Source organism: Phoenix dactylifera, chromosome 2, assembly GCF_009389715.1.
Source record: "Phoenix dactylifera cultivar Barhee BC4 chromosome 2, palm_55x_up_171113_PBpolish2nd_filt_p, whole genome shotgun sequence".
NCBI classification, from domain to species: Eukaryota; Viridiplantae; Streptophyta; class Magnoliopsida; order Arecales; family Arecaceae; genus Phoenix; species Phoenix dactylifera.
The window spans coordinates 13,359,010-13,386,941 of record NC_052393.1 but is presented as its reverse complement, the minus strand read 5'-3'; the positions used below and the strand labels follow the sequence as shown (position 1 = coordinate 13,386,941).

General features: G+C 41.1%; 5 protein-coding genes across 7 annotated transcripts; all 5 read right to left on the bottom strand.

Moving 5' to 3' along the window:
• Positions 1–1,284: 1,284 nt before the first annotated feature.
• Positions 1,285–2,733, bottom strand: LOC103697453 (glutathione S-transferase U18-like). The gene is made up of 2 exons (XM_008779307.4): positions 2,256–2,733; positions 1,285–1,916 (listed from the first exon to the last, which is right to left on the bottom strand). Exons 1-2 carry the CDS (start codon positions 2,595–2,597, stop codon positions 1,563–1,565), a joined length of 696 nt encoding a protein of 231 aa, XP_008777529.1. The 5' UTR covers positions 2,598–2,733; the 3' UTR covers positions 1,285–1,562.
• A 3,087-nt stretch (positions 2,734–5,820) lies between these two features.
• Positions 5,821–9,133, bottom strand: LOC103697454 (glutathione S-transferase U18-like). 3 transcript variants are annotated; one of them, XM_039122535.1, is made up of 3 exons: positions 8,875–9,133; positions 6,790–6,878; positions 5,821–6,518 (listed from the first exon to the last, which is right to left on the bottom strand). In XM_039122535.1, exons 1-3 carry the CDS (start codon positions 9,119–9,121, stop codon positions 6,165–6,167), a joined length of 690 nt encoding a protein of 229 aa, XP_038978463.1. In that variant the 5' UTR covers positions 9,122–9,133; the 3' UTR covers positions 5,821–6,164. The 3 variants fall into 3 exon arrangements, 2 of the variants coding, with proteins under 2 accessions (XP_038978463.1, XP_038978457.1); XR_005510004.1 differs by lacking the exons at positions 6,790–6,878; positions 8,875–9,133 and adding an exon at positions 7,117–7,486; XM_039122529.1 differs by lacking the exons at positions 6,790–6,878; positions 8,875–9,133 and adding an exon at positions 7,224–7,486.
• A 6,426-nt stretch (positions 9,134–15,559) lies between these two features.
• On the bottom strand, positions 15,560–17,044 carry LOC103697455 (glutathione S-transferase U18-like). Its single transcript, XM_008779309.4, has 2 exons — positions 16,688–17,044; positions 15,560–16,384 (listed from the first exon to the last, which is right to left on the bottom strand). Exons 1-2 carry the CDS (start codon positions 17,027–17,029, stop codon positions 16,031–16,033), a joined length of 696 nt encoding a protein of 231 aa, XP_008777531.3. The 5' UTR covers positions 17,030–17,044; the 3' UTR covers positions 15,560–16,030.
• Positions 17,045–21,180: 4,136 nt separating this feature from the next.
• On the bottom strand, positions 21,181–22,713 carry LOC103697457 (glutathione S-transferase U18-like). Its single transcript, XM_026801245.2, has 2 exons — positions 22,208–22,713; positions 21,181–21,800 (listed from the first exon to the last, which is right to left on the bottom strand). The coding sequence occupies exons 1-2, from the start codon at positions 22,529–22,531 to the stop codon at positions 21,423–21,425; spliced, it is 702 nt and encodes a 233-aa protein (XP_026657046.2). The 5' UTR covers positions 22,532–22,713; the 3' UTR covers positions 21,181–21,422.
• Positions 22,714–26,158: 3,445 nt separating this feature from the next.
• Positions 26,159–27,322, bottom strand: LOC120108794 (glutathione S-transferase U18-like). Its single transcript, XM_039122509.1, has 2 exons — positions 26,980–27,322; positions 26,159–26,676 (listed from the first exon to the last, which is right to left on the bottom strand). The coding sequence occupies exons 1-2, from the start codon at positions 27,319–27,321 to the stop codon at positions 26,323–26,325; spliced, it is 696 nt and encodes a 231-aa protein (XP_038978437.1). The 5' UTR covers position 27,322; the 3' UTR covers positions 26,159–26,322.
• Positions 27,323–27,932: the final 610 nt, after the last annotated feature.

Genomic DNA, 27,932 nt, shown 5'->3' with positions numbered 1-27,932 from the left:
ATTAGGGAGCGCATGCTCGACCCCTTCCTCGGAATGGGCAAGGTAAGCCTCTAAAGGGTCCTTACTATAAGTTTGTAGAAAAGTCTCCTGAACCAGACTTTCAATCATGTCAACTTCATTGATTTCTTCATCGCTTGGTGATTGTTTACTTATGTTAAAGACATTAAGCTCGACTTTCATGTTACCAAAAGATAACTTCAGCATGCCATTTCGACAATTTATCACAGCATTTGCTGTGGCTAAGAAAGATCTACCTAAAATTATAGGTGTGTAACTGTCTGGATGTATTACAGTTTCGGTCTCAAAGATAACGAAATCCACAGGATAGTAAAACTCGTTTACCTTCATTATTACATCCTCTACAATCTGTTAGAAGTATGCCCTAGAAGCCAACGTGGCTGACGCATATTTGTAATCTGGGGCATAAATTTGTAATTTTACACTTATTAATAAATAAGATTGGGCAATTTATTTTTCATTCATGTTTGTATGTGTCCATGAATCGTCCAAGAAATTGCTTCGGATGCTGAAATGGAAGGAGCTTTACTGGAAGAAGCGGACTCGGAGGCTTGAATGAAGCGTGGGATGCTGGGAGCTGACTCGGAATGGACGCGGAGGCTGCAGTGGGAGGAAGAAGAAGAACAGTGAACATAGTATATTTTTCGTAACACAGTTCATATGAACAGTGTTTTCACATAACACTGTTCATATGAACAGTTTCATATCAGAATACTGTTCATATGAACAGTGATTTCAACATAAATAGTAATTTCAGGAATGAATAGTATTTTCAGCTATTCTTCATGGGATGGAAGGTTAAAAAGTTCTTTTTCTTTGTGATGAAGTGAGAGTGGGAATCTCTATTCCGAAAGAGTGCGGGTGCTAATCCAGAAAGGAGGGAACGCGAGGATCACAGGGAGATTGCACGCGGGCTCGGATGTTTGGGTGCAAATGTGCTCAATCAGATCATGGCAAGATCGGGCCCGCGCGGTTTGGGGCCATGATACATCCCTCTAAACCCTACCAATTGCGCATTTAAACTTTAATTTATACTAATCTGTGCCAAACAAAAATATAATATTAACTTAGTGATTTTATCGTTATATATTAGCAGTAATACTAATTTAAGCAGCGTGTAGATCGCACTTTTGTGCTCTCATCATAGGCTGCATATATCAGCGAACTCAAAAGCCCTCCATCAGTATTGCTTAGGAGTAAGATAACTCTTGCCGATCGCATATTTTTTTGGGTAAAGCCCTAGAGAATATACAAAGCCTAAAAATATATTTCAATCTCAACATTATTGAACAATAATGATCTCAATTCACAACAATTAACAAAGCTGGTACAATAATGGTACTAGACGAATTATTGGGAGACAAAAATAAGATAAAATAAAATGTAGACAGAAGCATACATATAGATGTAGAGGTCTAGCAGATCATGTCAAGCTAGCAGAGCTCATTACGCTAATGGAAACTCCTCAGGGAGCAAGCTTTCCCCCTGAATAAAACAGAGTAGTGCTTTTTGCAGGGTCGCATATATGGCTGCTAGAACCATGCTCAATTCTTTTTTTCAAAAACCTTGCTGTATCCTATCAACGTATCGACCTGTGGCATAATATTGACCACGGCATCGTTGGAGCAGAAAAGCTCCGCCCATCCAACCAAAAGAGGTAACTTTTCTCCGTCAAAAAATTTGATGCCGAACATCTTCTCAACTGCCTTCAACCACCCCAACCAGCTACCAAAGGCGATATCGATGTAGCCAATAGTCTCCCCGCCGAAGAAGCTTTTCCCTCTGCAACATTTTGTGAAAGCATCTTCCAGCAGTTGGACGGTGGTGAATATTTGTTCCATTGCTTGTTCCTTGCTCCCTTCAAGCAATCCTAACAAGATCCGGACAGCCGATGGAAGCTATGACAAAGCAAGAAACATGAAAAATAATATATTTATTTGTATCCACCATAGTAATAAAATACGTTTTGTTGGTCAGATTTAAAAACTTTACTACAAAATCTTTGAATATCCTGTAAAATTGCTAATCCGGACTCCTTGCTATCTATGAGAGCATATATCCATTCACCTATTGCACCAAAACTAGGATAGAAAGAAAATCCACACAATTCCGCCCAAAAGTAACAGCAAAGGAAAACCTACATGTGACTATGAACTTGCACGGCATGCTGTCAGATGAAGCAGGCAAATTTCTTGGCTTTTCGTAAAAACTACAAAATTAGCTTTGATCGGTTGTACCTTGTCGTCGACGTATGCAGCCCAGAAGCGAGCGATGGCGCGCTCATAGGGGTCGGCGGGGAGGATGGAAGGCCCTGCACTGGCCCATACCTCGTCGACGTACTCGACGATGATCATGGACTCGCAAATGGGCTTGCCATTGTGGATGAGGACGGGGATCTTCTTGTAGACGGGATTGGACTTGAGGAGGATCTCGCTCTTTTTCCCGAACTCCTCTTGCAAGGACTCGTAGCCCACCCCCTTGAGGTGGAGGGCGATCCCCACCCTGACCACAAAGGGACTTCCCCATCTACCCACCAACTTCACCTCCTCTCCAGCTTCTGCCATTCTCTCCAAAATCATGCGATTGCGGGCCTCATCTGATCTAGCCGTATAGACGAGATGGAGTGCAACAGGTCGAGTATTTTCTAAATTGGCGGCGAAAGTTTCGAGTATCTGATGGCTAATGGGCTCGTGCTGCCAAAAAGGTCAAAGCTGCTGCCCTCGGTTTTTGATGGGAATGCACTTGGGGAGCTGATAGCAAGTTTTTGGCCTCCTTTGGCAGGACTTCCAAGACTACGTAAGCGCTGAGGTCAAGGCTCTGGCTACCTAATTTTCCTGGCTTCCTTCAGGTCCTTCTTCTGCGTTACTGGTGCCGCCCAAGGCCAATTTGTTCTTCCAACGACCGTGGACCGAGTTCGGGGTACCATGCACAAAAGCAGAAAAAGAATAGAAGAACAAAAGAAAAGGGTTTACTGCGATGTTATCGTCTGGGGGTGATGTCTGATGGCAACGAAGTTCTCATTAAAAAAATATATTTTGTATGTAAAATGAAAGGTTTTTCAAAGTGTAAAATAAATTATCTAAACTGGGCTATACTCCTATGTATAAAGAATTATATCTTCCCTTCATCCATTGTTTTGATTTATTCCACCAGCTGAATCATATTAATCCTTGATTTTTGATTTAGAGGGTTGGATTACTTTACGCCCTCATGAAATAAGGCAATTACCTATAATGATATTTTTACAATTAGAGAAATAAACAGTCACCTCTTTTAGCTATATATATTGATTGAACTAATCCCTATGAGGGTGTTTAGTATGGGGTGATGGTCCCAAGATCAAAAATGATGTAGGTAGAGATGACAGGAACACAATACTTGGTTGCACCCCAGTGATCCTACGTGATAACTGCAATTCTAAATTACCCTCACTTCTAAAATCACCCTCCAATCCGGCAATCTTAAACCCATCCATTAGGCATTCTATGAGCATCGTAAGGTAGTGACCTTGGGATGAAATGTAGGGACAAAAATATCCCTCAATCTAGCAAAAAAATTAGAATATCGATACACCATTAATATAGTATATGTATATTATATTATATATTATATTATATTATATACTATGTTATAACATATTATTAATCATACTGTTATTCAATTATATTTTTATAATTGTATTAGAGAAATATTATTGCACTATATATTTATATTATGAAATTATTTAATATATTACTTCTATTTACCTTAGTTTTCTAATCAAAACAAATATTAGTATTGAAATATTAATAAAATATAAGTACAAATGAAAAAAATCTATAATAATAATTAATATATTTTTATAGAATCTATATTTTTCCTATCAAAATTATAACCGGATTGTCCAAACAATTCTGCATATAAATTACGTGGACCTGCTGCTAGCCATACGTGTGCGTTTTTCTATGATTTATTTTAAAAATTTTATTTATTGTTGCAAAATATATAGTGTATATATATATATATATATATGTATGTATGTATGTATATTAGGATAATTTTGATATTAAATGATCAATGATCTTAAATTTCTATGGCATAACAAACAGATTAGTCATTGATAACTTAGATCTTTAATCACTAGAATATAATATACCAAATTTTAGACCATCTAGCCTTTTACAATAAGGCCCTTGCTCATTAGAAATTAATCCATGAATTTTTGTTTGTGCTTAAGGAAATGCAACAGACACAAATATAACTGATAAGTATCAACAAGCATAATTCAAATTGCCAGCAGAAACAGAAAAGCCATATTCCTTAACCCCTAACAAATATTTTAAATTAATCCGTATCACAAATAGTTACAGTTTCACATAATTTTTTAAGAGTATTAATGTAAAAAAGTACTCAAGTTACGAGATATATATATATATATATATATATATATATATATATATATATATATATATATATATATATATATATATATATATATATATATATAGCCGCTTGTTTGGTCCAACTAGTCTAGAGATATATGCTCAAGCTAGAAACGATGGCTGGACTCGAGCAGGAGCTTGCTCTTGGTCTCAGGCACCTCCTCCAAGAATTTGTAGCCCACCCGCTTGACATTGAGAGCAATGCTCACCCTCACCACAAAAGGGACTCTAGCATGGGCCCAACAATTTCACCTCGTCCCCTTTGTTGCCGTTTTCTGGAGGATAGAACTTTTTATGGATGAAGAGAGGAGAACTTTTTATGGATGAAGAGAGGAGAACTTCTCTTGCGATAATTTAAGAAGTTGTTTTGGATGTGGTCTTTGTCATGCCCCAAACTCAACACCCAGGTCGGTTACATGATATGGCGGTATACTTTTTTGAGTAAAGTCCTAAAGAATATACAAAGTCTAAAAATATATTTCAACCTCAATATTATTAGACAATAATGATCTCAATTCAAAACAATTAACAAAACTAGTACAATAATGATACCAGAAGCATGCATATAGATGTAAAGGCCTAACAGATCATGTCAAGCTAGCAGAGCTCAATATGCTGGTGAAACTCTGTTTTTTTTTTTTTTTTGAAAGAATTGGAGGAAGCGAAGAGCTCCCCTGTTTGAGAAAAATTAATGGCGCGCGGCCTGAGACACGCATCTCGGGTGCGCGCCTGCAGGTGCTCTCCGCGGGCTGGTCGCGTCCGCGGAGGTCACGGACGCATCCTGGCGCCCGCAGGCATCCTCCACGGGCTGGCCGCGTCCGTGGAAGGCGCCCTTGATGCCTTTTTGGGCCAACGTAAAAAAGGCTATATAAATCCTCCTTTTCATTCTATTTTGCGACGGAAAAAAAAGAAAAGAAAAGAAATTCTGAAAAAATTCTGAAAAAAAAATACTGCTCTTCCCCTCTTGGCCATTTTCTGATTTTATTTTTTGCGCCATCATTCAGCGAAGTTCTTTTCTTCTTTTTATTTCTTTCTTTGTTGGATCTGCAAGTCCGATCGGATTAAAATTGATTTCTTCCGAGACGTACTGAAGAAGAAGTTTTGGGTCGTCATATCTTGAAGAAGGATTGCCAGGAGACCCATATATGGGGGCAAATACTTCTTTGGGACAACGTCTACGCGTTTCGACCTTCCTACATTCTGACTATCTTGTTTTACTTTTATTTCAAATTTAATATTAGTAGATCAAAAGCATTTATAATTTATGATTTAAATTTATTACATGTTCCATAGATTTCTTTTGTACTAAATAGCAATCTTTTGATTCCGAATATATATATATATATATATATACACACACACATATTATTACTTTTAAGAATTTTCTATTAATTGCAATTATAATTTTATTTATTTATTTAGGTGATATATTGCTGACGCCCCCAGCAACATCAAAAGAGCAGAGATTACAATGGAACAGAGATAACATGTTGCGGTGCCACAGAACCACCAAAAACAGAGGTGAACAAAATGAAAGCAACAGGTTACAACCAAGAACAGAGGAGAACAAGAAGTTGCAGAGATATAAACTCAATAGAATAGGGCCAAGAAGATCCCGCAGTAATTGGTAGCTGTCTTTGTTTTCCTCAGGGCTCAAGCTTTCCCACTGAATAAAACAGAGTAGTGCTTTCTGCAGGGTCGCATATACGGCTGCTAGAACCATGCTCAATTCTTTTTTTCAAAAGCCTTGCTGTATTCTATCAACATATCGACCTGTGGCATAATAACGACCACGGCATCGTTGGACCAGAAACGCTCCGCCCATCCAAACAAAAGAGGTAACTTTTCTCCGTCAAAAAATTTGATGCCGAACATCTTCTCAACTGCCTTTAGCCACCCCAACCAGCTACCAAAGGCGATATCGATGTAGCCAATAGTCTCCCCGCCGAAGAATTTTTTCCCTTTGCAACATTTCGTGAAAGCATCTTCCAGCAGTTGGACGGTGGTGAATATTTGTTCTATTGCTTGTTCCTTGCTCCCTTCAAGCGCTCCTATCAAGATCCGGACTGCCGATGGAAGCTATGACAAAGCAAGAAACATGAAAAATAATATATTTATTTGCATCCACTATACTAATAAATTACGTTTTGTTGGTCAGATTTAAAAACTTTACTACAAAATCTTTGAATATCCTGTAAAATTGCTAATCCGGACTCCTTACTATCTACGAGAGCATATATCCAGTCACCCAATTTCGCCCAAAATAAACAGCACGGCATGCTGTCAAATGAAGCTGGCAAATTTCTTGGCTTTTCGTAAAAACTACAAATTTGGCTTGGATCAGTTGTACCTTGTCGTCGATGTATGCAGCCCAGAAGCGAGAGATCGCGCGCTTATAGGGGTCGGCGGGTGTAAGGCCCGCATGTGGTTTGAGCCGGCCTCCAAGCGAGGCAGCCCAACACATGAGAAACCGGGGAGGGAGACTCCCGATTGGCTCCCTCCCCTGTTTTCAAACTCTTCTCCCCTCCTTCCGAATCCATCGGAGGGGAGGTTATAGGGTGATAAAACCCTACCAAATCAGGGAGATTTCCTCCCTTTCTTTCCCTAGGGCATCAACCGAGGGCCCTTCCACATACAAAAAAAAAAAAAAAAAAGAGAAGGGAGATTGGAGTTCTACCTTGCCGCGGGAGGGATCGGACCGTTCGCCGTCGATCCGGTCGGGAGAACCTCGCCGGGGGCAAGGTGAGCACCTTCTCCTCCTCCTCCATCATTTTTGGCCATTACCTTTTTGGGAATGTAGCCAGGAAGTCGCCGGATTGAAGGAGAAGCCGAGCCCTGTTCGGCCTTCTTCTCTCTCTCGTTCCGACCGGCCGTCGCCGGGCGTGGCACCGCCGGCACCGCCACAGGCCGACGACCGTGGGGCGTCGCCGGCCGCGGGCCACCTGCTGCCGAACCCTCTTCTCCCCTTTTCGTCGGGAAGAAGGAAGAAGAGAGAAAGAGAAAGGGGCTTCCCATTCCTTTTCTCTTATTATATTTCCTTCTCTCTCTAGTTTATCTCTAGGTTGGGTTCTCTCTCTCTAAACTTAGATCCGGGGAGATTAGTGTTTTGATGGTTCTGGGTTGTCATTTATCCTGAGTAAATTTTAATATTTACTTGATTATGTAGCAGAACAATCTATTGCACGAGAGGACGCTGAGCGGAGTCCTGCGCATCCCAATTCCTAGATCGCCGTAAGGACGGGTGATTAGTCTGTCTGAGTTTGTCAATAAAGGGTAAGAATCCTTGTACGCCAATCCTGCATGATATAAATATTTTTACATCATATATGTTTGATATGCTATGATCCAGACAAAGCAAAATAGTTTTATATTTTATTATATTTTGATCGTGTTAGTTTGTGATTGGTAGTGTGATGGATGCATGTATGTGTATATCTTATACCTACATAATTGAATTTATGAATGTGGTGGTATGGACTAACCATGTTATATTGGTTGCCTTGTCACGGGCCGGAAACGTGACCATGGTTAGTCTAGGTCGAATATAAGATGGAAAAAGGAATTGATGTGTGTATGTGAATTGGTTAAATGAGTAGGAACTTTGGGCTTATTTCGTTAGTATTGATTGCCCCATCACAGGCTGGAAATGTGATATTATCGATTGCCCCGTCATAGGCTGGAAATGTGATACTATCGATTGCCCTGTCACAGGCTGGAAATGTGATACCATCGACTGCCCCATCACAGGCTGGAAATGTGATACTATCGATTGCCCCGTCACGGGCCGGAAACGTGACCGAGATGTAGCCCAAAGTCGGAAAGATAATTGATCCGGATCAAGTTAATTTAGAATGAAAAGAAAAAGCATTGAAAACAGTAATGAAGATTTATGAGCTATCATATGCTATATTATTCCTGTGTGACTGGACTTTCATTGATGTTGATGTACATACTTATATTGATTTTGAGTCTTTTGGAAACTGGTTATGATTTCATGAAATGTGCATCGATTTGTCGTGATTTTCAAATCTATATTATTATTGTATTGGTGTGGATGTGTAGGGATTCTTACTGGGCTATAAAGCTCACCCCCTCTTCTTCTTTTTTTTTCTTTACCAGAGTTGCAGGATGCATAGATTTGGATGGGATGGGCGCAGAGTGCAAGTACCAGAGTCATTAGTTAGTTAGTTTGTTTATCCTTCTTTGATGTTGATGAACCTTTGAAGATCTTGTAATTGAACTAATTTGTTTATTTGGACATGTCGAATTTGTCTATTTGAATTATCAATTTCTTGCGGATTTATTGAAATTTTTGTTAATCATAGGCCTTGCATGATCTTTCAGGCACTACTCTAGGGCTCATGCGGTCGGTCGCGTACCGGACCCGGGTGCTGGGTTCAGAGCGTGACAGCGGGGAGGATGGAAGGCCCTGCACTGGCCCATACCTCATCGACGTACTCAACAATGTGCATGGACTCGCAAATGGGCTTGCCATTGTGGATGAGGACGGGGATCTTCTTGTAGACAGGGTTAGACTTGAGGAGCAGCTCGCTCTTTTTCCCGTGCTGCTCTTGCAAGTACTCGTAGCCCGCCCCCTTGAGGTGGAGGGCGATCCGCACCCTGAGCACAAAGGGGCTTGCCCATCCACCCACCAACTTCACCTCCTCTCCAGCTGCTGCCATTCTCTCCAAAATCATGCGATTGCAACCTCATCTGATCTATAGACTATATAGACGAGAAGGAGAGCAACAGGTGGCTGATGGGCTCGTGCTGCCAAAAAGGTCAAAGCCGCTGCCCTCGGTTTTTGAAGGGAATGCACTTGGGGAGCTGATGACAAGTTTTTGGCCTCTATTGGCAGGACTTCTTAGACTACGTAAGCGCTGAGGTCAAGGCTCTGGCTGCTTAATTTTCCTAGCTTCCTTCAGGTCCTTGTTCTGCGTTACTGGTGGCGTCCAAAGCCAATTTGTTCTCCCAACGACCGTGGACCGAGTTCGGGGTACCATGCACAAAAGCAGAAAAAGAATGGAAGAGCAAAAGAAAAGGGTACTGCGATGTTATTGTCTGGGGGTGATGTCTGATGGCAACGAAGTTCTCATTAAAAAAATATATTTTGTATGTAAAGTGAAAGCTTGTTCAAAGATCAAAATAAATTATCTAAAGTGGGCTATACTCCTATGTATAAAGAATTATATCTTCCCTATGTATAAAGAATTATATCTTCCCTTCATCCATTGTTTTGATTTATTCCACCAGATGAATCATACTAATCCTTGATTTTTGATTTAGAGGGTTGGATTACATACACCTTCATGAAATAAGGCAATTACCTATAATGATATTTTTACGATTAGAGAAATAAACATAGTCACCTCTTTTAGCTATATATATATTGATTGAACCACTATACAAAAAAAGAAAACTTCCGACTCTTATTTGCCGATGCTTATTCCAAGCGTCGGCAAAAATTTTTCCCCGTCAACATTTGCCGATGCTTTTTAAAAGCGTCGGCTAATGACGACGCTTAAAAGCGTAGTCGAAGTTAATATGCAATTGACGACACTTTTAACGACGCTTTTTAGCGTCGTTAAATAACGACGCTTAAAAGCGTCATTAAAAGTGTAGTCAGAATCCAAAAAACCACCTCATTTTAGTCCCACATCGGCGGATCTGAAAAGAAAAAATAACTGTTTATATAGCCAAACCCAACCACTCCGCACGGATAAAATGAAGGTACCGATCAGGAAGGTTGTTTGTATTTCTGAATAGAAGAGAAGATGCAGACAGCAAATGATAATTCGCGACGCTTTAAAGCATCGGTAAAGAGCGACGCTTTAAAGCGTCGGGAATTAGCGACGCTTTTAAAAGCGTCGGAAAATATTTTTTCCACTGTAGCATAGGCGACACTTTACCGACGCTTTGGAAAACGTAGGAATGGTTTCTACCGACGCTTAAAAGCATCGCTAATAGCCAAAAAAAGCGTCGCTAATGTCCAAGTTTCTTGTAGTGAACTAATCCCTGTGAGGGTGTTTGGTATGGGGTGATGATCTCAAGATCACATATGATATAGGTAGAGATGACAGGAACACCACATTTAGTTGCACCCTAGTGATCCTACGTGGCAACTACGATTCCAAATTACCCTCATTTCTAAAATCGCCCTCCAATCCGGCAATCTTAAACCCATCCTTATGGGAATCTTAAACCCAACCTTCCGGGATTCAATGATCATCCTAAGGTAGTGACCTTGTGATGAAATATAGGGACAAAAATATCCCTCAATCTAGCAAAAAAATTTAGAATATCAATACACCATTAATATAGTATATCAGTATATTATATGTTATATTATATTATATTATATACTATATTATAGCAAATTTTTAATCATATTATTATTCAATTATACTTTTGTTAGAGAAATATTATTGCACTATATATTTATATTATGAAATTATTTAATATATTACTTCAATTTACCTTAGTTTTCTAATCAAAACAAATATTAATATAATATAGGTACTGTTGTGGTTCATCTGATCTAGACTATATAGACGAGAGGGAGGGCAACGGGTTCACTATTTCCTAAATTGGAGGCGAGATTTCGAGTATCTGATGGCTACTTAATGGGCTCGTGCTGCCAAAAATGTCAAAGCTGCTGCCCTTGGTGTCGCTTTGTTCTAACTCCATACGGTTTAGTAATTTCTACCAAGGCCTGGTAGATAATACTTTAAATTCGAAGAAGGATTCATGGGTCATTCTGGCGGCTGAGCCTTCAAGCAAAAAAAAAACTAGCTTAAAATTATTATTTAAATTTTTTGATTCCATTTAAAGTGAATAATCGATTTTGGATATTTATATAAGATCACAAAATTCAAAAAAATAGTTTTCAGTCAGCATTTTTAGATTAGGTCCTGAATTATGACCCATAGTATCAAAGCAGATCTGGTCTATAGCTCATATAGACTAGATGACACTGTAGTACGGGCTCTTTGAGACTGACCATGAATCTATCTAGGAAGTAGGTGGCTTGAACATATGACTGAACATGATATATGTTTCCTCTTCCGCTCTCTAAGCTGCATCTAGTGGATTGCTTATCCAAAAAAATCATTTAGTTTCAGCATAGCAAATGATGTGACAACCGGCCCAAATTGGGCCGGCTTTGGATCAAAGTCCGCAGGCGCAACTCAATTCTATCCAAAAAAATCAACAAAGAGAGAGAGAGAGAGAAGAAGAAGAAGAAGAAGATCATCGAAAGAGAGGATACAATCGTGATGCTCTGCTTCCGCCCCCTCTCTTTCGTTGAGCCAATAAGCCACAGTAATCGTGGATGTTGTGGACTCCGCGGGGCCGTTGAACGGCCGTTGCAGTCATGCACAACGACCACCAAGTTCTGTGGACAGATGCAGCGACAGTCGAGCTTATCCCTCCCAAAATCCTCTATAAATCCTCCCTCTTCCCTCTGCTTGATCCACCATCGGGCTTCTTCTCTTCCTCTTCCACTTCTCCCGTGTCCGGCATGCCGCCTCGGTCAACTGCCGCCACCTAAAACCCCCTTGCTTCTTTCTTTAGATCTAAGTTGCATGCCTCCCCTGTTCAAAGAGCCATCACCTCTTTTCTCACCAGAATCCATTGGAAATCGCCACCGTTGGCCGAAGTCCTTCGCTTCCATTCGTCACCGGTGAGTTTCTCATCCCCCGTTGATGCTTCCTTGGGCCGAGAGGGCAGCCACCGAGGCAGCTAGGGGCACTGCCCCTCTTCTTTCCTTTCTCTATTTTGGCAAAGCACAGCCGCTCCTGCCGACCATCGCCGGCCACTCACAACTTTCCACCTTTGCCTCCGGCTACGACCTCTCCGAACCACGACCACGGCAGCCACCAATCCACCCACTTCCTTCCCTTGCTTACGAAGGAAGAAGAAGAAAGAAGAAGAGGAGAGAAAGCCCATCCCTCTCATTATCTCACTTATTTCTCTCTCATCTCCCACTTTCTCTCTCTAAAAATCCTACAAACCCCAGGAAAGGGTCCCACCTTCCTATCCTATGTACCGAGGTAGACTTCCATAAAGAAGCCTTAAACTGTCCTCGAGCCCAGGTTGCCTACCAAACCGATCATTCTGGCCTATTAAATGTCCCTAAACCCATTGATGATGAAACCTATTGAACGACCTTGACCCTAATTAAGTCATGCCCCACGATTCATTGTTCCGATCACCCAGGCCTTGCCCACTTGTAACCGTCGAATGGCATCATTCGGCTCATCGTACCTATTCCTTATTATTTTCATTCCATTCAAGTAATTGAATAAAAATTAATTTCACTTGTAATATTTTTAAATAGATTTAGCAGATTTACCTAACGAAGTTTGCCGATTTAAGGCGAAAGAGATAAGTAGATCTTACACTCCTTATTATTTCAATTTATCATGTTTTCTTGCATCAAACTTGCTTATGAAGATGTCATATTTTGCTTAAAATTATGGATCAACATATGTGTAATGAAAAACTTACTTATTTATGAAAATAACTCCATGAATGATTTAAAGAAAATATTTTTGTTATGAAATATGAATCTGATCATTCTATTTAGTGTTTTTATCTATTGATGTGTTTTTTTAAAAAAAAATATAAATTTTCTAAAGGTTCTTAAATAGTTATTGATGGGGGGCAAAATGGATCGTCCAGCCCACAACTAAAAAGCCGCCCAGTTTCGGCCCAATAAACGTCAACGCCAACCGGTTGAATCCTTACTTCGGCCCAGAGTCAGCTCGACTTCGGGACTCCGCTAAAAGCTCCACCAACTTCACATATTCGCCAACTCTCCCGACCAAGTTTGGGGTGCCTCTAGTATTCGCCGACCCGCCCCGACCAAGCTCGGGGCGCCTACCTCAGTAGTACGCCCCGATCCTCGAGCTCGGAGGGCTCCACCGAGCACACCTCGGAATTCGAGAAGCCGAGCTACCCTCAGCACCCGTCAAGCCGACCTCGTCGAACACATGATGCGACCTTTCAACGGGCTCCGCCTCGCCAATGACCGCACCCATGTGCGCACCTACGCCCACCTACGTGGTCGTCATTACAACACTACCGTGCCACGTCTCCATAGCCGGCCTTCAATAGTCAGACGACACCTTGACTACTCTGGCCATACCCTGCTATGACTGTCAACATCCTACCGTTCTCAAGAACGAGTAGTACTACACGCCACCAACCAGCCTAAGTTGCGCGCCATCCGACTCAGAGCCATGCCCCCTCATGATAAGGGCTGACAATGCCTCTGCCACCTGGGCCTCTCCACCAGGACTATAAATAACTTGGTCAGGTAACTTCTAAGAAACTTTTGGCTGGACCAAATTTATCCCACTCTAACTTGATCGTCGGAGGGCCCTCACCGGAAACAGCGGTGAGGCTTTGTGCATGTCCACGGCTGTCGCACAGGAGGTAGCTCCTGTCTTCTCCTTCCAACAACCGGCGGCGCCCTCGACTCCACCGACATGGTCACCCTCGGGCCAAATTTGAACCACAATTGTTATGTATAACTCTTCTTGTAAATTAGAAAAGATCGACATCCGAAGCTAGCATCCATACAAAACACGGCCCTGCCAGTGGATATAAAGCTGGCATACAAAATATGAATCTTTATTGATTACAAAGCATGGCTCTATCATGGATATAAAGTGACCGTAGTACAAATATCTGTGCGCAATATTTTGAACTATGATATGCTAAATGGAAGAAGAATGATTTATGATTTATTTGCAATATGAAGTTAGAACCATATTTATGAAATATTAATGATTTATGCATACATGATTAGCTTTATGACTTGATTTAATATATTATACTATGAAATACTTTATTTTTGCAATAACTATTATTTTTTTAAATAAATAAACTTACGCTTGATCCAGTAAGATAGTGTAAATTTTACTTGCTGAGATATGTCGCTCATGTATCTCTATTTTTATTTTTTCTCTCTCCCAACAAATAAGGTCAGTGGGGACAAAGGATAGTCCAGGATTGGGAGTTTGTGCTAGCAAACTTGGCGACTTGTAGCTGAGCTTTATTTCTTTAGTTGGTCATAGATTTGTAGCTTAATAACTGTCTAAATATTAAGAATTATATGTTGGGTATTTGTGTGGATGTTTTGAACTGATGTTGACTTTATTATTTTTAATCCTCCCCGATCCCAACCCCATTTTTCTTCTGCAACTCTCTCTCTCCCCCCCCCCCATCTTTCTCCCTCCCTCCCTCTTCGGATCTAAAAATCCAAGTAGCTCTGCATAGGAGCCTTCTTCAGCTCTTTCAAAAAGTCTTCGAAGAAGAAGTGCTGCTCGATCTCTCGTAGCAATGTCTCCATCGTCAACTCCTCCGATAACCATGACTCTGCCTCCTCCTGCCTCCACTCCAGCCCCCACTCCATCCTCCCCGCCTCCTTCGGTCTCTGCCTAGTAGATAAACCACCCTCCACTATCGTATTGTCTTCTCTCCCGACCTACTACTCCATCTCCGACCTCTTCCCTGTCTTCAACCGCAGCAGCGATAGAAAGATTATGCAGCAAGAGCTCGAGGCCATCCTATGGTAGCTCGGCGTGTCGTGGATCCTCCCATGAAGGAGGTGGTGGATTGCAACGGTAACAGGTACATCAGTTTGGAGGAGTTTGGGGCGATCGAGTGGGCCTTCAGGCCACCTTGTTCATTGGCATAGAGGCGGAGCTCCTCTAGTCCTCTCCCCACTTTGCAGATTGGTGATGGTGGATCAAGGCGAGGAGGTGAGGAGGCTATAACCCTAGGCGCCTCAATCTTCCTTTAATCAGGTGAACCACCTAATTTAGTTCAAATCGGTTGGATCACCAAACCAGGCATAGGTGGTTTATATATATATATATATATATATATATATATATATATATATATATATATATATATATATATATATATATATATATATATATATATATATATATATATATATATATATATATATATATATATTATATATTTTGTATTATATAAATTTTAGGCTCGATTTAGACTCGAGCTAAGCTGATATAAATTTGAGTCCAATCTATTTAATGAACGGATTCAAATTTCAGATCCGACTTGATTCATCGAGCTTACAATTCTTGGACAATGATGATCTCAATTCACAACCATTAACAAAACTAGTACAATAATGATACCAGAAGCATGCATATAGATGTAGAGGCCTAGCAGATCATGTCAAGCTAGCAAGCTCATTATGCTAATGAAAACTCTGTTCTTTTCTTCTTCTTTTTTTGAAAGAATTGGAGGAAGAGAAGAGCTTCCCCCAGCTACGTCAAAAGAACAGAGATTGCAATGGAACAGAGATAACATGTTACGGTGCCTCAGAGCAACCAAAAACAGAGGTGGACAAAATGAAAGCAACAGGTTACAACCAAGAACAGAGGAGAACAAGAAGTTGCAGAGATATAAACTCAATAGAACAGGGCCAAGAAGATCCCGCAGTGATTGGTAGCTGTCTTTGTTTTTGTCAGGGCACAAGCTTTCCCACTGAATAAAACAGAGTAGTGCTTTCTGCAGGGTCGCATATACGGCTGCTAGAACCATGCTCAATTCTTTTTTTCAAAAGCCTTGCTGTATCCTATCAACATTTCGACCTGTGGCATAATATTGACCACGGCATCGTTGGAACAGAAACGCTCCGCCCATCCAACCAAAAGAGGTGACTTTTCTCCGTCAAAAAATTTGACGCCGAACATCTTCTCAACTGCCTTCAGCCACCCCAAGCAGCTACCAAAGGCGATATCGATGTAGCCAATAGTCTCCCCGCCGAAGAATTTTTTCCCTTTGCAACATTTCGTGAAAGCATCTTCCAGCAGTTGGACGGTGGTGAATATTTGTTCTATTGCTTGTTCCTTGCTCCCTTCAAGCGCTCCCATCAAGATCCGGACTGCCGATGGAAGCTATGACAAAGCAAGAAACATGAAAAATAATATATTTATTTGCATCCACTATAGTAATAAATTACGTTTTGTTGGTCAGATTTAAAAACTTTACTACAAAATCTTTGAATATCCTGTAAAATTGCTAATCCGGACTGCTCGCTATCTCTGAGAGCATATATCCAGTCACCCAATTTCGGCCAAAATTAACAGCAAAGGAAAATCTACATGTGACTACGAACTTGCACGGCATGCTGTCAAATGAAGCAGGCAAATTTCTTGGCTTTTCGTAAAAACTACAAAATTAGCTTTGATCAGTTGTACCTTGTCGTCGACGTATGCAGCCCAGAAGCGAGCGATGGCGTGCTCATAGGGGTCGGCGGGGAGGATGGAAGGCCCTGCACTGGCCCATACCTCGTCGACGTACTCGACGATGATCATGGACTCGCAAATGGGCTTGCCATTATGGATGAGGACGGGCATCTTCTTGTAGACGGGATTGGACTTGAGGAGGAGCTCGCTCTTTTTCCCGTACTCCTCTTGCGAGAGCTCGTAGCCCACCCCCTTGAGGTGGAGGGCGATCCCCACCCTGACCACAAAGGAGCTTCCCCAACTACCCACCAACTTCACCTCCTCTCCAGCTGCTGCCATTCTCTCCAAAATCATGCGATTGCGACCTCATCTGATCTAGACTATATAGAGGAGGAGTGCAACAGGTTGACTATTTCCTAAATTGGAGGCGAGCTTTCCAGGCATCTGATGGCTACTTAATGGGCTCGTGCTGCCAAAAAGGTCAAAGCTGCTGCCCTTGGTGTCGCTTTCTTCGATCTCAATGCGGTTTAGTAATTTCCACCAAGGCCTCGTAGATAATACTTTAAATCCGAAGGAGGATTCATAGGTCATTCCGGCGGATAAAGTGAATAGCTAATTTTTGGTACTTATATAATATCATGAAATTAAAAAAAAATAGCTTCTAGCTAGCCTTTCTGGTTTAGGTTCCGAATTGTAACCAATAGTATGAGAGCGGATCCGGTTTATAGCTCATACAGACTAGATGACACTGTAGTACGAGCTCTTTGAGACTGATTACGATCGTAGTATTTGTGATTAGATTTGAATGAATTTGTACTCTTAGTCTGATGAAAATATCAAAACTTAAATGAAAGGAGTATGAGAGAATTCGTATGACGTATATTTAGTCTCATATTGATTATTCGCTAGATAAATTTTAGTATTTATATAGTATCAATAAACAAAAATATAACTTTCATTTAAGTTTTTGGAATAAGATCCGAGTTGGGATAGTCTTGCACATGGGCAGGGAGTTGATAAATTTCTTGACTTTAATGGCATGACTTCTTACAAAAACACACATGGGGCTCTAGCTTATTAATTTGCATCCTTTCATGTTCGCATCATTGGTGACATCACAAGGGCCAGCTCCTTTGGCTCACTATAAAGAGTAGATTTTTTTTTTCCTAAGACGAATAATTCATACAACACGTGTACGAATATATCTAATAAAATTAGAAATCAGAATATCATGGAGCTCCCGAGGCAACTCCCCATCTCCTGCCCATACAATGCTGCCGGTGTGGTTCGCCACATAGGCGGCCACCCAGTCCGCAGCTCCGTTGGCCTCTCTAAATACATGCTTAGCCTAGATAACTCCTCAATCCCTCATCATCATCCAGATGTCTCGAAGCAATGGATGATCACCGGCAGCAACCCTCGAACCCCTTGGATCCAACTGATGACTGTAGCCAAGTCACCCTCCAAGATGACTGAACTAGTTAGGAGCACACGCCGAGCATGTAGACTTCACCGGCCAAAAAAAGGATGACCGGTGAGCTCAGGCTGGTCTCTTTGTGGAAAAATTTAGAGTTTCGCATCTCTTCCTCTTGTGTTCGTTTGTGAGAAGTATCTGGACCACCTTGAAGAGATTGGCCTACTTGCTTTTAGAACCTGGGAACCTCATGGAGAAAAAGGAAAGTAAACAAAACACTTCATTAAGCTTGGGATCGGCTGGTGATAGCATCGTGTTGGAATGCGTGGCAAGAAAGAAATAGAAGAATTTTCCTCAAGAAAAAGTGCTCTCTCTTTTCCGTCTTACAAAAAACTCTAGATTCATTCCGGGTTTGGGACCAATTGGGCTCGCAAAAGATTACTGAAGGTCACCGTCAAATCTAGAATGATCTAAAATCTTTGGTCCAAACAAACAGAACTCAGGATTCTCATTCTGCAATGTATAGCAAAACTTGTCGGAATTTAAGTTGAAGCTGGCCTGTAGAGGTGGTTCAAGTATTTATCTTCCTGGGCCTTGCTATTCTTGATTTGCTGAACTTTTGCTTGTAATTGCCTGTTGATTGCTTAGGCAACCGAATATCATGTAAATAGTTTCTGTTTCTTCCTTTTTAATAAATTTAGATGGCATTTCCAGCCTCCTTTTCATTCAAAAAAACAAAAAGAAAATAACTTTAAAGATTCTTTTTTTTATGTAAAAGGAAAAAAAAAAGTGCCCCCATCCATGGTTTCTTCAAGCATAGCTGATAGCTAGCTGAGATGAACCCTCCCTTGTTACAGAAACAAGCTGCCATCCCCTACAGCCGTTTTACCATTTGAAAATGTGTAAAAAATATAACAAGTCAATTTCCGAACCAGTTTGCACACTAACATGAATAACCATCTCGTTAGCAATCGAAAAATCGAATTCTAGTCCTAGCTAGTTCTAGCTTGCTTTTGTACCCTCATATTCGGACTAAAAAGTTGTACCATTTAGATGAAACTTTTCTAATTCAAAAGGTCGTTCTTCAAAAACCATCATCAACTACAACAATAACCACTAAGAATTAGAGCAATGGATACTACAAAAGTTTGAATAATACAAAAGCAACCATGAGCATATGCTTAGTTGGTATCACTCTTTGCCACCTAAACAAGAGAGGCAGGGTTCAGTCAGTACTTACAGGTGTTGTCAACTCGAGAGTGGGGCAGATATAGGGTTGAAAAGGAAAGGAATTAGCTCCTCCTGGTTTTCTTTTAATAGAAAAATAACAAGTTAGCAATTACTATAAGCAATTTATAGCAAAAAATGATGATGTTGTATGTAGTTAGCTCTCCATAGGTGAGGAAGGTATAGGATAGAGAGAGAAAAGGATTAGCCCCTCCTAATCTTCTTTTATAGAAACAAAACAAGTTAACAACCATTATAAATTGTTTATAGCAAGAAATGATATGCAGAAAAAAGACATCTTCTATAAAAAAAAAGATATTAGTATTCTTATTATGTCACTATTTAATTTTCTCTCAAAAACTATCACCATTTATTCTCAGGAAATTAATTTTTCCAAATATTAGAGATTTTGATTAAAAAATATTTTACTTAGATAAATAATAAATATGCGAAATAACAATTTTTATTCTTGTTACATAACAGCCCATTTTAATAAAACAACATGAATCCATCAACCATGTTATTAAGAAATGAAAGGGGATTGCACAACCACCTTCCTAACATAATAATACTACATATACGATGACTATTATTGGAGAAAAAAGAACATTATGTCTGAATCTTATGTTGAAAAAATGACCGGCGAGATTGCGATAATAGTTGTATTCATTTAAAAAGAAAAAAATATCACCATTCAAATTTTTAAATGAGAACTCACTATTTTAGGTCATGCAAAGTAGCATAGCGCTTAAGGATCGAGTCCTATAATTAGCAAAATAGTTGCATTTTAAAGTGATCATCCTGATAATATACCAATACAAACTGTTAAATCATCCAATTTAGTGGTTCTATTATGCATAAAAACACAATTAAATGCAAAAAAGACCTTTAATTCTTAGGCTGAGGACAATGGTATAATCGTTTCAACCTTAATATACCATATGATGCTTAGGTTCTCGCACTTAGGGTGCATTAGGTGTAAAATGTTCACGGTGTCATTTTTCTTTTTATGGTAGTTTTCTTAGGTAGAACTGTAGAAGCTTGCTTTGTTGTAATTGGTAGCCTTAAAGGCTCCATTCATTCCTTTGCAGAACACCTATAACGATATCACCAGCCTCTGCCGGTTTTTGTTGCTTGTAAGCTATTCGAGATCAAACTTAGCTTAGCAACCAAAGGTAGGATCACTAAATCAAATTGTAAATAGATTTTTCTCAAAAAATTGCAAAATAGATATAGTATTGACTGACATAAATTGATATAAATGGATAACTCAGTTTAAGTTTTCCTGTCTTTTATCTTAGGCTAGACAAACGGCGATCTTACTTCATCTTGGTATTGACAAGATGACCGACATCGCAACTTTAGCAAAATTGTTGTTTTTATCCTTTAAGATTTTCTTTTCATGATGAGAGCACCGTCGATTATTTTATATGAACAATAACACATAACAGACACCAAGAAAAGTATCCATCTCTATTTAAATGGAGAACCTAGCTTCTGTTAGAGGAAGGGTGCAACCTCTAGAATATAGCCCTGTTTGCTCGACCGGCCACAACGTTTATAAAATCATGGTATGATGGCCATAATTCTTCAATCTAGCCCCGTCAATCACTTGACCAAGAAAAGAACATAATAAATGAGTTTCTAAATGGACGATGTAACGCAATAGAAGCGCAAATTAACTGTCTTCTGGGTCTTGGCAGACATGATTTTAATTTTTGGTCAAGGAGTTGTTCATTTATGCGTTCTCTCATGCATGAATGCTTGCATATCAAAATCTCAAAGAAGCACCAGTACCACTATAAAGCTGCTAATCGAGACCACGCCATTGTGGGGTTATGTTCCTTCATCCACAGCAGAAAAATAGAACAGAAAGGAAATCTCATGTATAAAACCACCAATTTCAAATGCTGCCAACAAAGCTAGCAAAGCCCTCGACTCTAACAAACCATAAGACATTTTACACTACATTCTCAAGAAAGACATTTCAGACGCAACACTCTGGTTCGTCTTATTATTCCTCTTTTTCCCTATCATCCCCACAAATATTTATCCGAATTAGAAGCGTTTATGCCACCAAAACCGCCTTCCTGAAGTCGAAGGCTTTCAGTTGGTGGCAGCAGCATTCTGCCTGGCCCGAAGCATGTTGCCGACCTCGACCAGCTTGTCGACCTCCGGCATCAACTCCTTCACGGCATCGGCCGAACAGAAACGTGCTGCCCATCCCATCAAGAGAGGTGTCTTTTCCTTGTCTAGTAGTTTGATGCCGGCCATCTTTTCCGCTGCCTTGAGCCACCCACAGTAGCACCCAAACGCAATATCAATGTAGCCAACACTTTCCCCGCCAAAGAAGTCCTTGCCTTTGGAGCATTTCTCGAAAGCCTCTTCCAACAACTGGAGTCCCGCAATCACTTGCTCTCTTGCTTCGGCCGTCTCTTCGTCATCAGCCTTTGCTGCTATGATTTTCATCAGAGCAGGGAACCACTGAGACGGAAGGTAACAACAGAAAAAAACATGGCTCGTTAGTCTTACATAATGAACTCAAGTTCTCTATTTCGCTTCATTGGGTTCATAGATGGTTAGGTTGCTTGGAGTAAGCCCAGTAAGAGTCAACTGCAATTGGGATGGGTAAAAGAACCGGGATACAAGCCCGAGTTAGATCAGACGCACACCTAAAGTTAGGAAATATGGGATGAGTGATAAAGTAATACCCAACCATCCTGACGTGCTTGACAGAGAGAGAGAAAAATGTCCCAACCGATTTATGTTTAGAGTTTAGACACAACCCAACCAAGATAAAGGTGAAATCTATGTCTGGAAGTTAAAAACTACCCAAAAGCGAAATACTCCTGAACGATCTGTAAGAAAGGCAGAGAAGTAATTCGGTATACCTTGTCATCTATGTAGACGGCCCAAAAGCGAGCAATGGCACGGTCATAGGGATCAGAGGGCAGGATGGAAGGTCCCGCTGCGGCCCAGACCTCGTCGATATACTGAACGATGATCATGGACTCGCAGATGGGCTTGCCGTTGTGGATGAGGACAGGCATCTTCTTGTAGACAGGGTTGGACCTAAGGAGGAGCTCGCTCTTAGTCCCCGGCACCTCCTCCAAGAACTCGTAGCCCACCCCCTTGAGGTTTAGAGCAATTCCTGCCCTCAACACAAATGGGCTCGCCCACAACCCCAACAACTTCAATTCCTGACCTCCTGCCATTCTCTCCGTATGTTCTCTCGAAAGTAGGAACGAAGGAAAATATTTGATAGTAGGTGTGGGTTAGAAGCTGCTTTAGATGTGAGTATATATAGAGGTGAAGGGAGCAGGTTTGGACAAGCGTCACCCGTGACGGGATACTACTCTAAGATTTGGAAGGAGACTATTACGGGCAGTGTGTTCCTCCTCCTTGTGCTTGGAGCTCAAGTTGTAGGCTTGTAGCTTGGAGCTCAAGTTGTGGAATCAAAGTTTGAATTTTGAGCTATCTTTATTTTGTTTGCCAGAATTTGCCGCTGACTTCGTGGGAGGCGCCATGGTCTAGAGCTTTCTTTTTCAAGCTCTACGATCTCTGCATTAATAAGTTCATAGCCATTCTTTTGATGCCAAGCTAATTAAAAAGTTATTAGTTGACGGAACTCGCAACTTGTTCAGATGGTATGAATCCTTATCACTTGAGCCAGGAACTGATGTTAGATTTCAATTAGGGTGGGTCCCTCTTGATGGTGTGACTGTATAAAGATAAGGTTCATAAAATTGGATATTAGCCCCTCCTAATAAAAAAAAACATCTCAGTTTTTCTCTTAAAGATATTATATAGTTTTAGATGGACAAAAAAGATACTAAAAGGTATTACATATTAAAATTTTCCAGTACAAAATGTCAACAATAATTGTCGAGGGAAATAGTGATCAAAGTTCACTGATCATTTCGCTGAGATAATGAAATGAGAAGGAAGAATGAAAAGAGATCGAAGATGGGGACCGCAAGGGAATAAAAATAGGTAACTAATCTCCAATTATACAAAACTGAGCAAAAACTCAAATAGGACAAATAGGAAACCAAACCGCACTGGAAGAACAGGCGGACATGCTTTGTTTGAGGACACGGCTATTGAGTTATAGGAAGTAGGTGGCTTGAACATATGACTGAACATGATATATGTTTCCTCTTCCGCTCTCTAAGCTGCATCTAGTGGATTGCTTATCCAAAAAAATCATTTAGTTTCAGCATAGCAAATCATGTGAGAACCGGTCCAAATTGGGCCGGCTTTGGATCAAAGTCCGCAGGCGCAACTCAATTCTATCCAAAAAATTCAACAAAGAGAGAGAGAGAGAGAAGAAGAAGAAGAAGAAGAAGATCGAAAGAGAGGATACAATCGTGATGCTCTGCTTCCGCCCCCTCTCTTTCGTTGAGCCAATAAGCCACAGTAATCGTGGATGTTGTGGACTCCGCGGGGCCGTTGAACGGCCGTTGCAGTCATGCACAACGACCGCCAAGTTCTGTGGACAGATGCAGCGACAGTCGAGCTTATCCCTCCCAAAATCCTCTATAAATCCTCCCTCTTCCCTCTGCTTGATCCACCATCGGGCTTCTTCTCTTCCTCTTCCACTTCTCCCGTGTCCGGCATGCCGCCTCGGTCAACTGCCGCCACCTAAAACCCCCTTGCTTCTTTCTTTAGATCTAAGTTGCATGCCTCCCCTGTTCAAAGAGCCATCACCTCTTTTCTCACCAGAATCCATTGGAAATCGCCACCGCTGGCCGAAGTCCTTCGCTTCCATTCGTCACCGGTGAGTTTCTCGTCCCCCGTTGATGCTTCCTTGGGCCGAGAGGGCAGCCACCGAGGCAGCTAGGGGCACTGCCCCTCTTCTTTCCTTTCTCGATTTTGGCAAAGCACAGCCGTTCCTGCCGACCATCGCCGGCCACTCACAACTTTCCACCTTTGCCTCCGGCTACGACCTCTCCGAACCACGACCACAGCAGCCACCAATCCAACCACTTCCTTCCCTTGCTTACGAAGGAGGAAGAAGAAGTGGAGAGAAAGCCCATCCCTCTCATTATCTCACTTATTTCTCTCTCATCTCCCATTTTCTCTCTCTAAAAGTCCTACAAACCCCAGGAAAGGGTCCCACCCTTAAACTATCCTCGAGCCCAGGTTGCCTACCAGACCGATCATTCTGGCCTGTTAAATGTCCCTAAACCCATTGATGATGAAACCTATTGAACGACCTTGATCCTAATTGAGTCGTGCCCCATGATTCATTGTTCCGATCACCCAGGCCTTGCCCACTTGTAACCGTCGAATGGCATCATCTGGCTCTTCGTACCTATTCCTTATTATTTTAATTCCATTCAAGTAATTAAATAAAAATTAATTTCACTTATAATATTTTTAAATAGATTTAGCAAGATTTACCTAACGAAGTTGCCGATTTAAGACGAAAGAGATGAGTAGATCTTACACTCCTTATCAATTTATCATGTTTTCTTGCATCAGACTTGCTTATGAAGATGTCATATTTTGCTTAAAATTATGGATCAATATATGTGTAATGAAAAACTTACTTATTTATGAAAATAACTCCATGAATGATTTAAAGAAAATATTTTTGTTATGAAATATGATTCTGATCATTCCATTTAGTCTTTTTATCTATTTATGTATTTTTTTTAAAAAAAAAAGATATAAATTTTCTAAAGGTTCTTAGATAGTTATTGATGGGGGGCAAAATGGATCATCCAGCCCACAACTAAAAGGCCGTCCAGTTTTGGCCCAATAAACATCAACACCAACCGGTTGAATCCTCACTTCGGCAAAATGGATAGTTATTATATATTTTATATTATATAAAATTTTAGGCTCGATTTAGACTCGAGCTAAGCTGATATAAATCTGAGTCCAATCTATTTAATGAACATATTCAAATTTCAAATCCGACTTGATTCATCGAGCTTACAATTCTTGAGATACCTTCGAAATTTTTTGTGCTTGGGCAAACTGTTTTGCATTTGAATAGGTCCAAAGAGAATAGTTAGAGAGGAGATTAAAAGGATGAGGACAACATGATTGTTGGGTGGGATAGTTTGCCCTATTCTATAAGAATAATTCTATTTGGCACAAAACTAATATTATTTGGTTAGAGGGATAAGTTCATCTTATATAATAATGGATAAAATTGCCCTTCTAGCTAGGGAGGTTGAATGAAAATGAGATAGAATGGAGAGCGAAATAAAAAAAAAAGGACGAAACAGTTATTGAGCAAGATAGTTCTTACCCAACTTCGTAAAGTAATTCTATTCGGCTTAGAGAGTTAGATTAAAGTACCTCGCCTTTTGGGTGTTGACCATATATCTTAATTTAGGACTGAAATCGAATTGGATACTAATATATTCATATCCATATGGATCAAACTAAACATAGCCTAAAGAAAAAAATTGTTCTGCAACTTATGGCACCCAATCTTCAAGCTCAATTAATACAAAAAATCTCTTAATCATGTAAATATTTTAGAGAAATTGGAGCTCATTTTTTTGTTGGAGGCGTTTCCTGGGCCTATCACCTAGCAACTTCTTGCAAGCTCATGACCGATCCAATTTTTGAAGCACGAAGTGATTCTTAAGAAAGATTCTTGTGAACTTCTCCATCACAAAACTATCAATCTATCGAAATGCTGAATTATGTGGCATAGTTCTGTTGAATTATGCGGGCCTTTCTCGTTTTGCTACCTGTAGACAAAAACATGATAAAATAAAATATAGACAGAAGCATACATATAGATGTAGAGGTCTAGCAGATCATGTCAAACTAGCAGAGCTCATTATGCTAATGGAAACTTTGTTTTTTTTAAAAAAAAATTATTGGAGGAAGCGAAGAGCTTCTCCCAGCTACATCAAAAGAACAGAGATAACATGTAATTGGTAGCTGTCTTTGTTTTTGTCAGGGCACAAACTTTCCCACTAAATAAAACAGAGCAGTGCTTTCTGCAGGATCGCATATACGGCTGCTAGAACCATGATCAATTCTTTTTTTGAAGAACCTTGCTGAATTCTATCAACATATCGACCTGGGGCATAATATTGACCACGGCATCGTTGGAACAGAAACGCTCCGCCCATCCAACCAAAAGAGGTAACTTTTCTCCGTCAAAAAATTTGATGCCGACCATCTTCTCAACTGCCTTCAGCCACCCCAACCAGCTACCAAAGGCGATATCAATGTAGCCAATAGTCTCCCCGCCGAAGAAGCTTTTCCCTCTGCAACATTTCGTGAAAACATCTTCCAGCAGTTGGACGGTGGTGAATATTTGTTCTATTGCTTGTTCCTTGCTCCCTTCAAGCCTTCCTCTCACGATCCGGACTGCCGATGGAAGCTATGACAAAGCAAGAAACATGAAAAATAATATATTTATTTGCATCCACTATACTAATAAATTACGTTTTGTTGGTCAGATTTAAAAACTTTACTACAAAATCTTTGAATATCCTGTAAAATTGCTAATCCGGACTCCTTGCCATCTATGAGAGCATATATCCATTCACCCAATTTCGCCCAAAATTAACAGCAAAGGAAAATCTACATGTGACTACGAACTTGCACGGCATGCTGTCAAATGAAGCAGGCAAATTTCTTGGCTTTTCGTAAAAACTACAAAATTAGCTTTGATCAGTTGTACCTTGTCATCGATGTATGCAGCCCAGAAGCGAGCGATGGCGCGCTCATAGGGGTCGGCGGGGAGGATGGAAGGCCCTGCACTGGCCCATACCTCGTCGACGTACTCGACGATGATCATGGACTCGCAAATGGGCTTGCCATTATGGATGAGGACGGGCATCTTCTTGTAGACGGGATTGGACTTGAGGAGGATCTCGCTCTTTTTCCCGAACTCCTCTTGCAAGAGCTCGTAGCCCACCCCCTTGAGGTGGAGGGCGATCCCCACCCTGACCACAAAGGGGCTTCGCCAACTACCCACCAACTTCACCTCCTCTCCAGCTGCTGCCATTCTCTCCAAAATCATGCGATTGGGGTGGTTCTATATACACCCCCCCTATTGCTCAGGACACCCCCCAAAAATTAAAAAAAAATTAAATACTCTCTACACCCCCCCATTTGCTAAGGACACCCCTAAAAAATTGAAAATTCCTAAATTACCCCCCACCCTTCCCACCCCCTCACCTAAATTGCTCTCTACACCCCCCAAACCCCCCCCCCACCCCGCTCTTCCCCTCCAAAACACTCGCCGGCTTCTCCCTTCCGCCCAAAAAACCTCGCCTCAAGCACCTCCCCGGCCATCTCCCGAGCAACGAGCACCTCGCCGGAGGAGGGGGGAGGCGGAGGAGGAGGACGGGGAGGCGGGGGGAGGCGGAGGGGGAGGTGGGGGATGGGGAGGAGGAGGAAGGAGGACGGGGAGGTGGGGGAAGAGGAGTGAGAGGAGGTGGCGGAGGAGGAGGGGGGAGGCGGAGGAGGAGGACGGGGAGGTGGAGGAAGGGGGGGTGTACTGAGAAAATTTCAAGGGCAATATGGTAATTACACTAAAGGTTAGTTTGGGTATTTTTTTTTTGGTTTTTGGAGGGTGTCCTGAGCAATAGGGGGGTGTATATAGAACTACCCATGCGATTGCAGGCCTCA

Coding starts and splice junctions, on each gene's coding strand:
- LOC103697453 (XM_008779307.4), bottom strand. CDS start 2,597: ATGATTTTGGAGAGAATGGCAGAAGCTGGAGAGGAGGTGAAGTTGGTG. Junction 1,917..2,255: donor CTGCATACGTCGACGACAAG/GTACAACCGATC, acceptor GCTTTGTCATAG/CTTCCATCGGCTGTCCGGAT.
- LOC103697454 (XM_039122535.1), bottom strand. CDS start 9,121: ATGGCAGCAGCTGGAGAGGAGGTGAAGTTGGTGGGTGGATGGGCAAGC. Junction 6,879..8,874: donor CGTCGATGAGGTATGGGCCA/GTGCAGGGCCTT, acceptor CCTCGCTTGGAG/GCCGGCTCAAACCACATGCG. Junction 6,519..6,789: donor CTGCATACATCGACGACAAG/GTACAACTGATC, acceptor GCTTTGTCATAG/CTTCCATCGGCAGTCCGGAT.
- LOC103697455 (XM_008779309.4), bottom strand. CDS start 17,029: ATGATTTTGGAGAGAATGGCAGCAGCTGGAGAGGAGGTGAAGTTGGTG. Junction 16,385..16,687: donor CTGCATACGTCGACGACAAG/GTACAACTGATC, acceptor GCTTTGTCATAG/CTTCCATCGGCAGTCCGGAT.
- LOC103697457 (XM_026801245.2), bottom strand. CDS start 22,531: ATGGCAGGAGGTCAGGAATTGAAGTTGTTGGGGTTGTGGGCGAGCCCA. Junction 21,801..22,207: donor CCGTCTACATAGATGACAAG/GTATACCGAATT, acceptor CTTCCGTCTCAG/TGGTTCCCTGCTCTGATGAA.
- LOC120108794 (XM_039122509.1), bottom strand. CDS start 27,321: ATGATTTTGGAGAGAATGGCAGCAGCTGGAGAGGAGGTGAAGTTGGTG. Junction 26,677..26,979: donor CTGCATACATCGATGACAAG/GTACAACTGATC, acceptor GCTTTGTCATAG/CTTCCATCGGCAGTCCGGAT.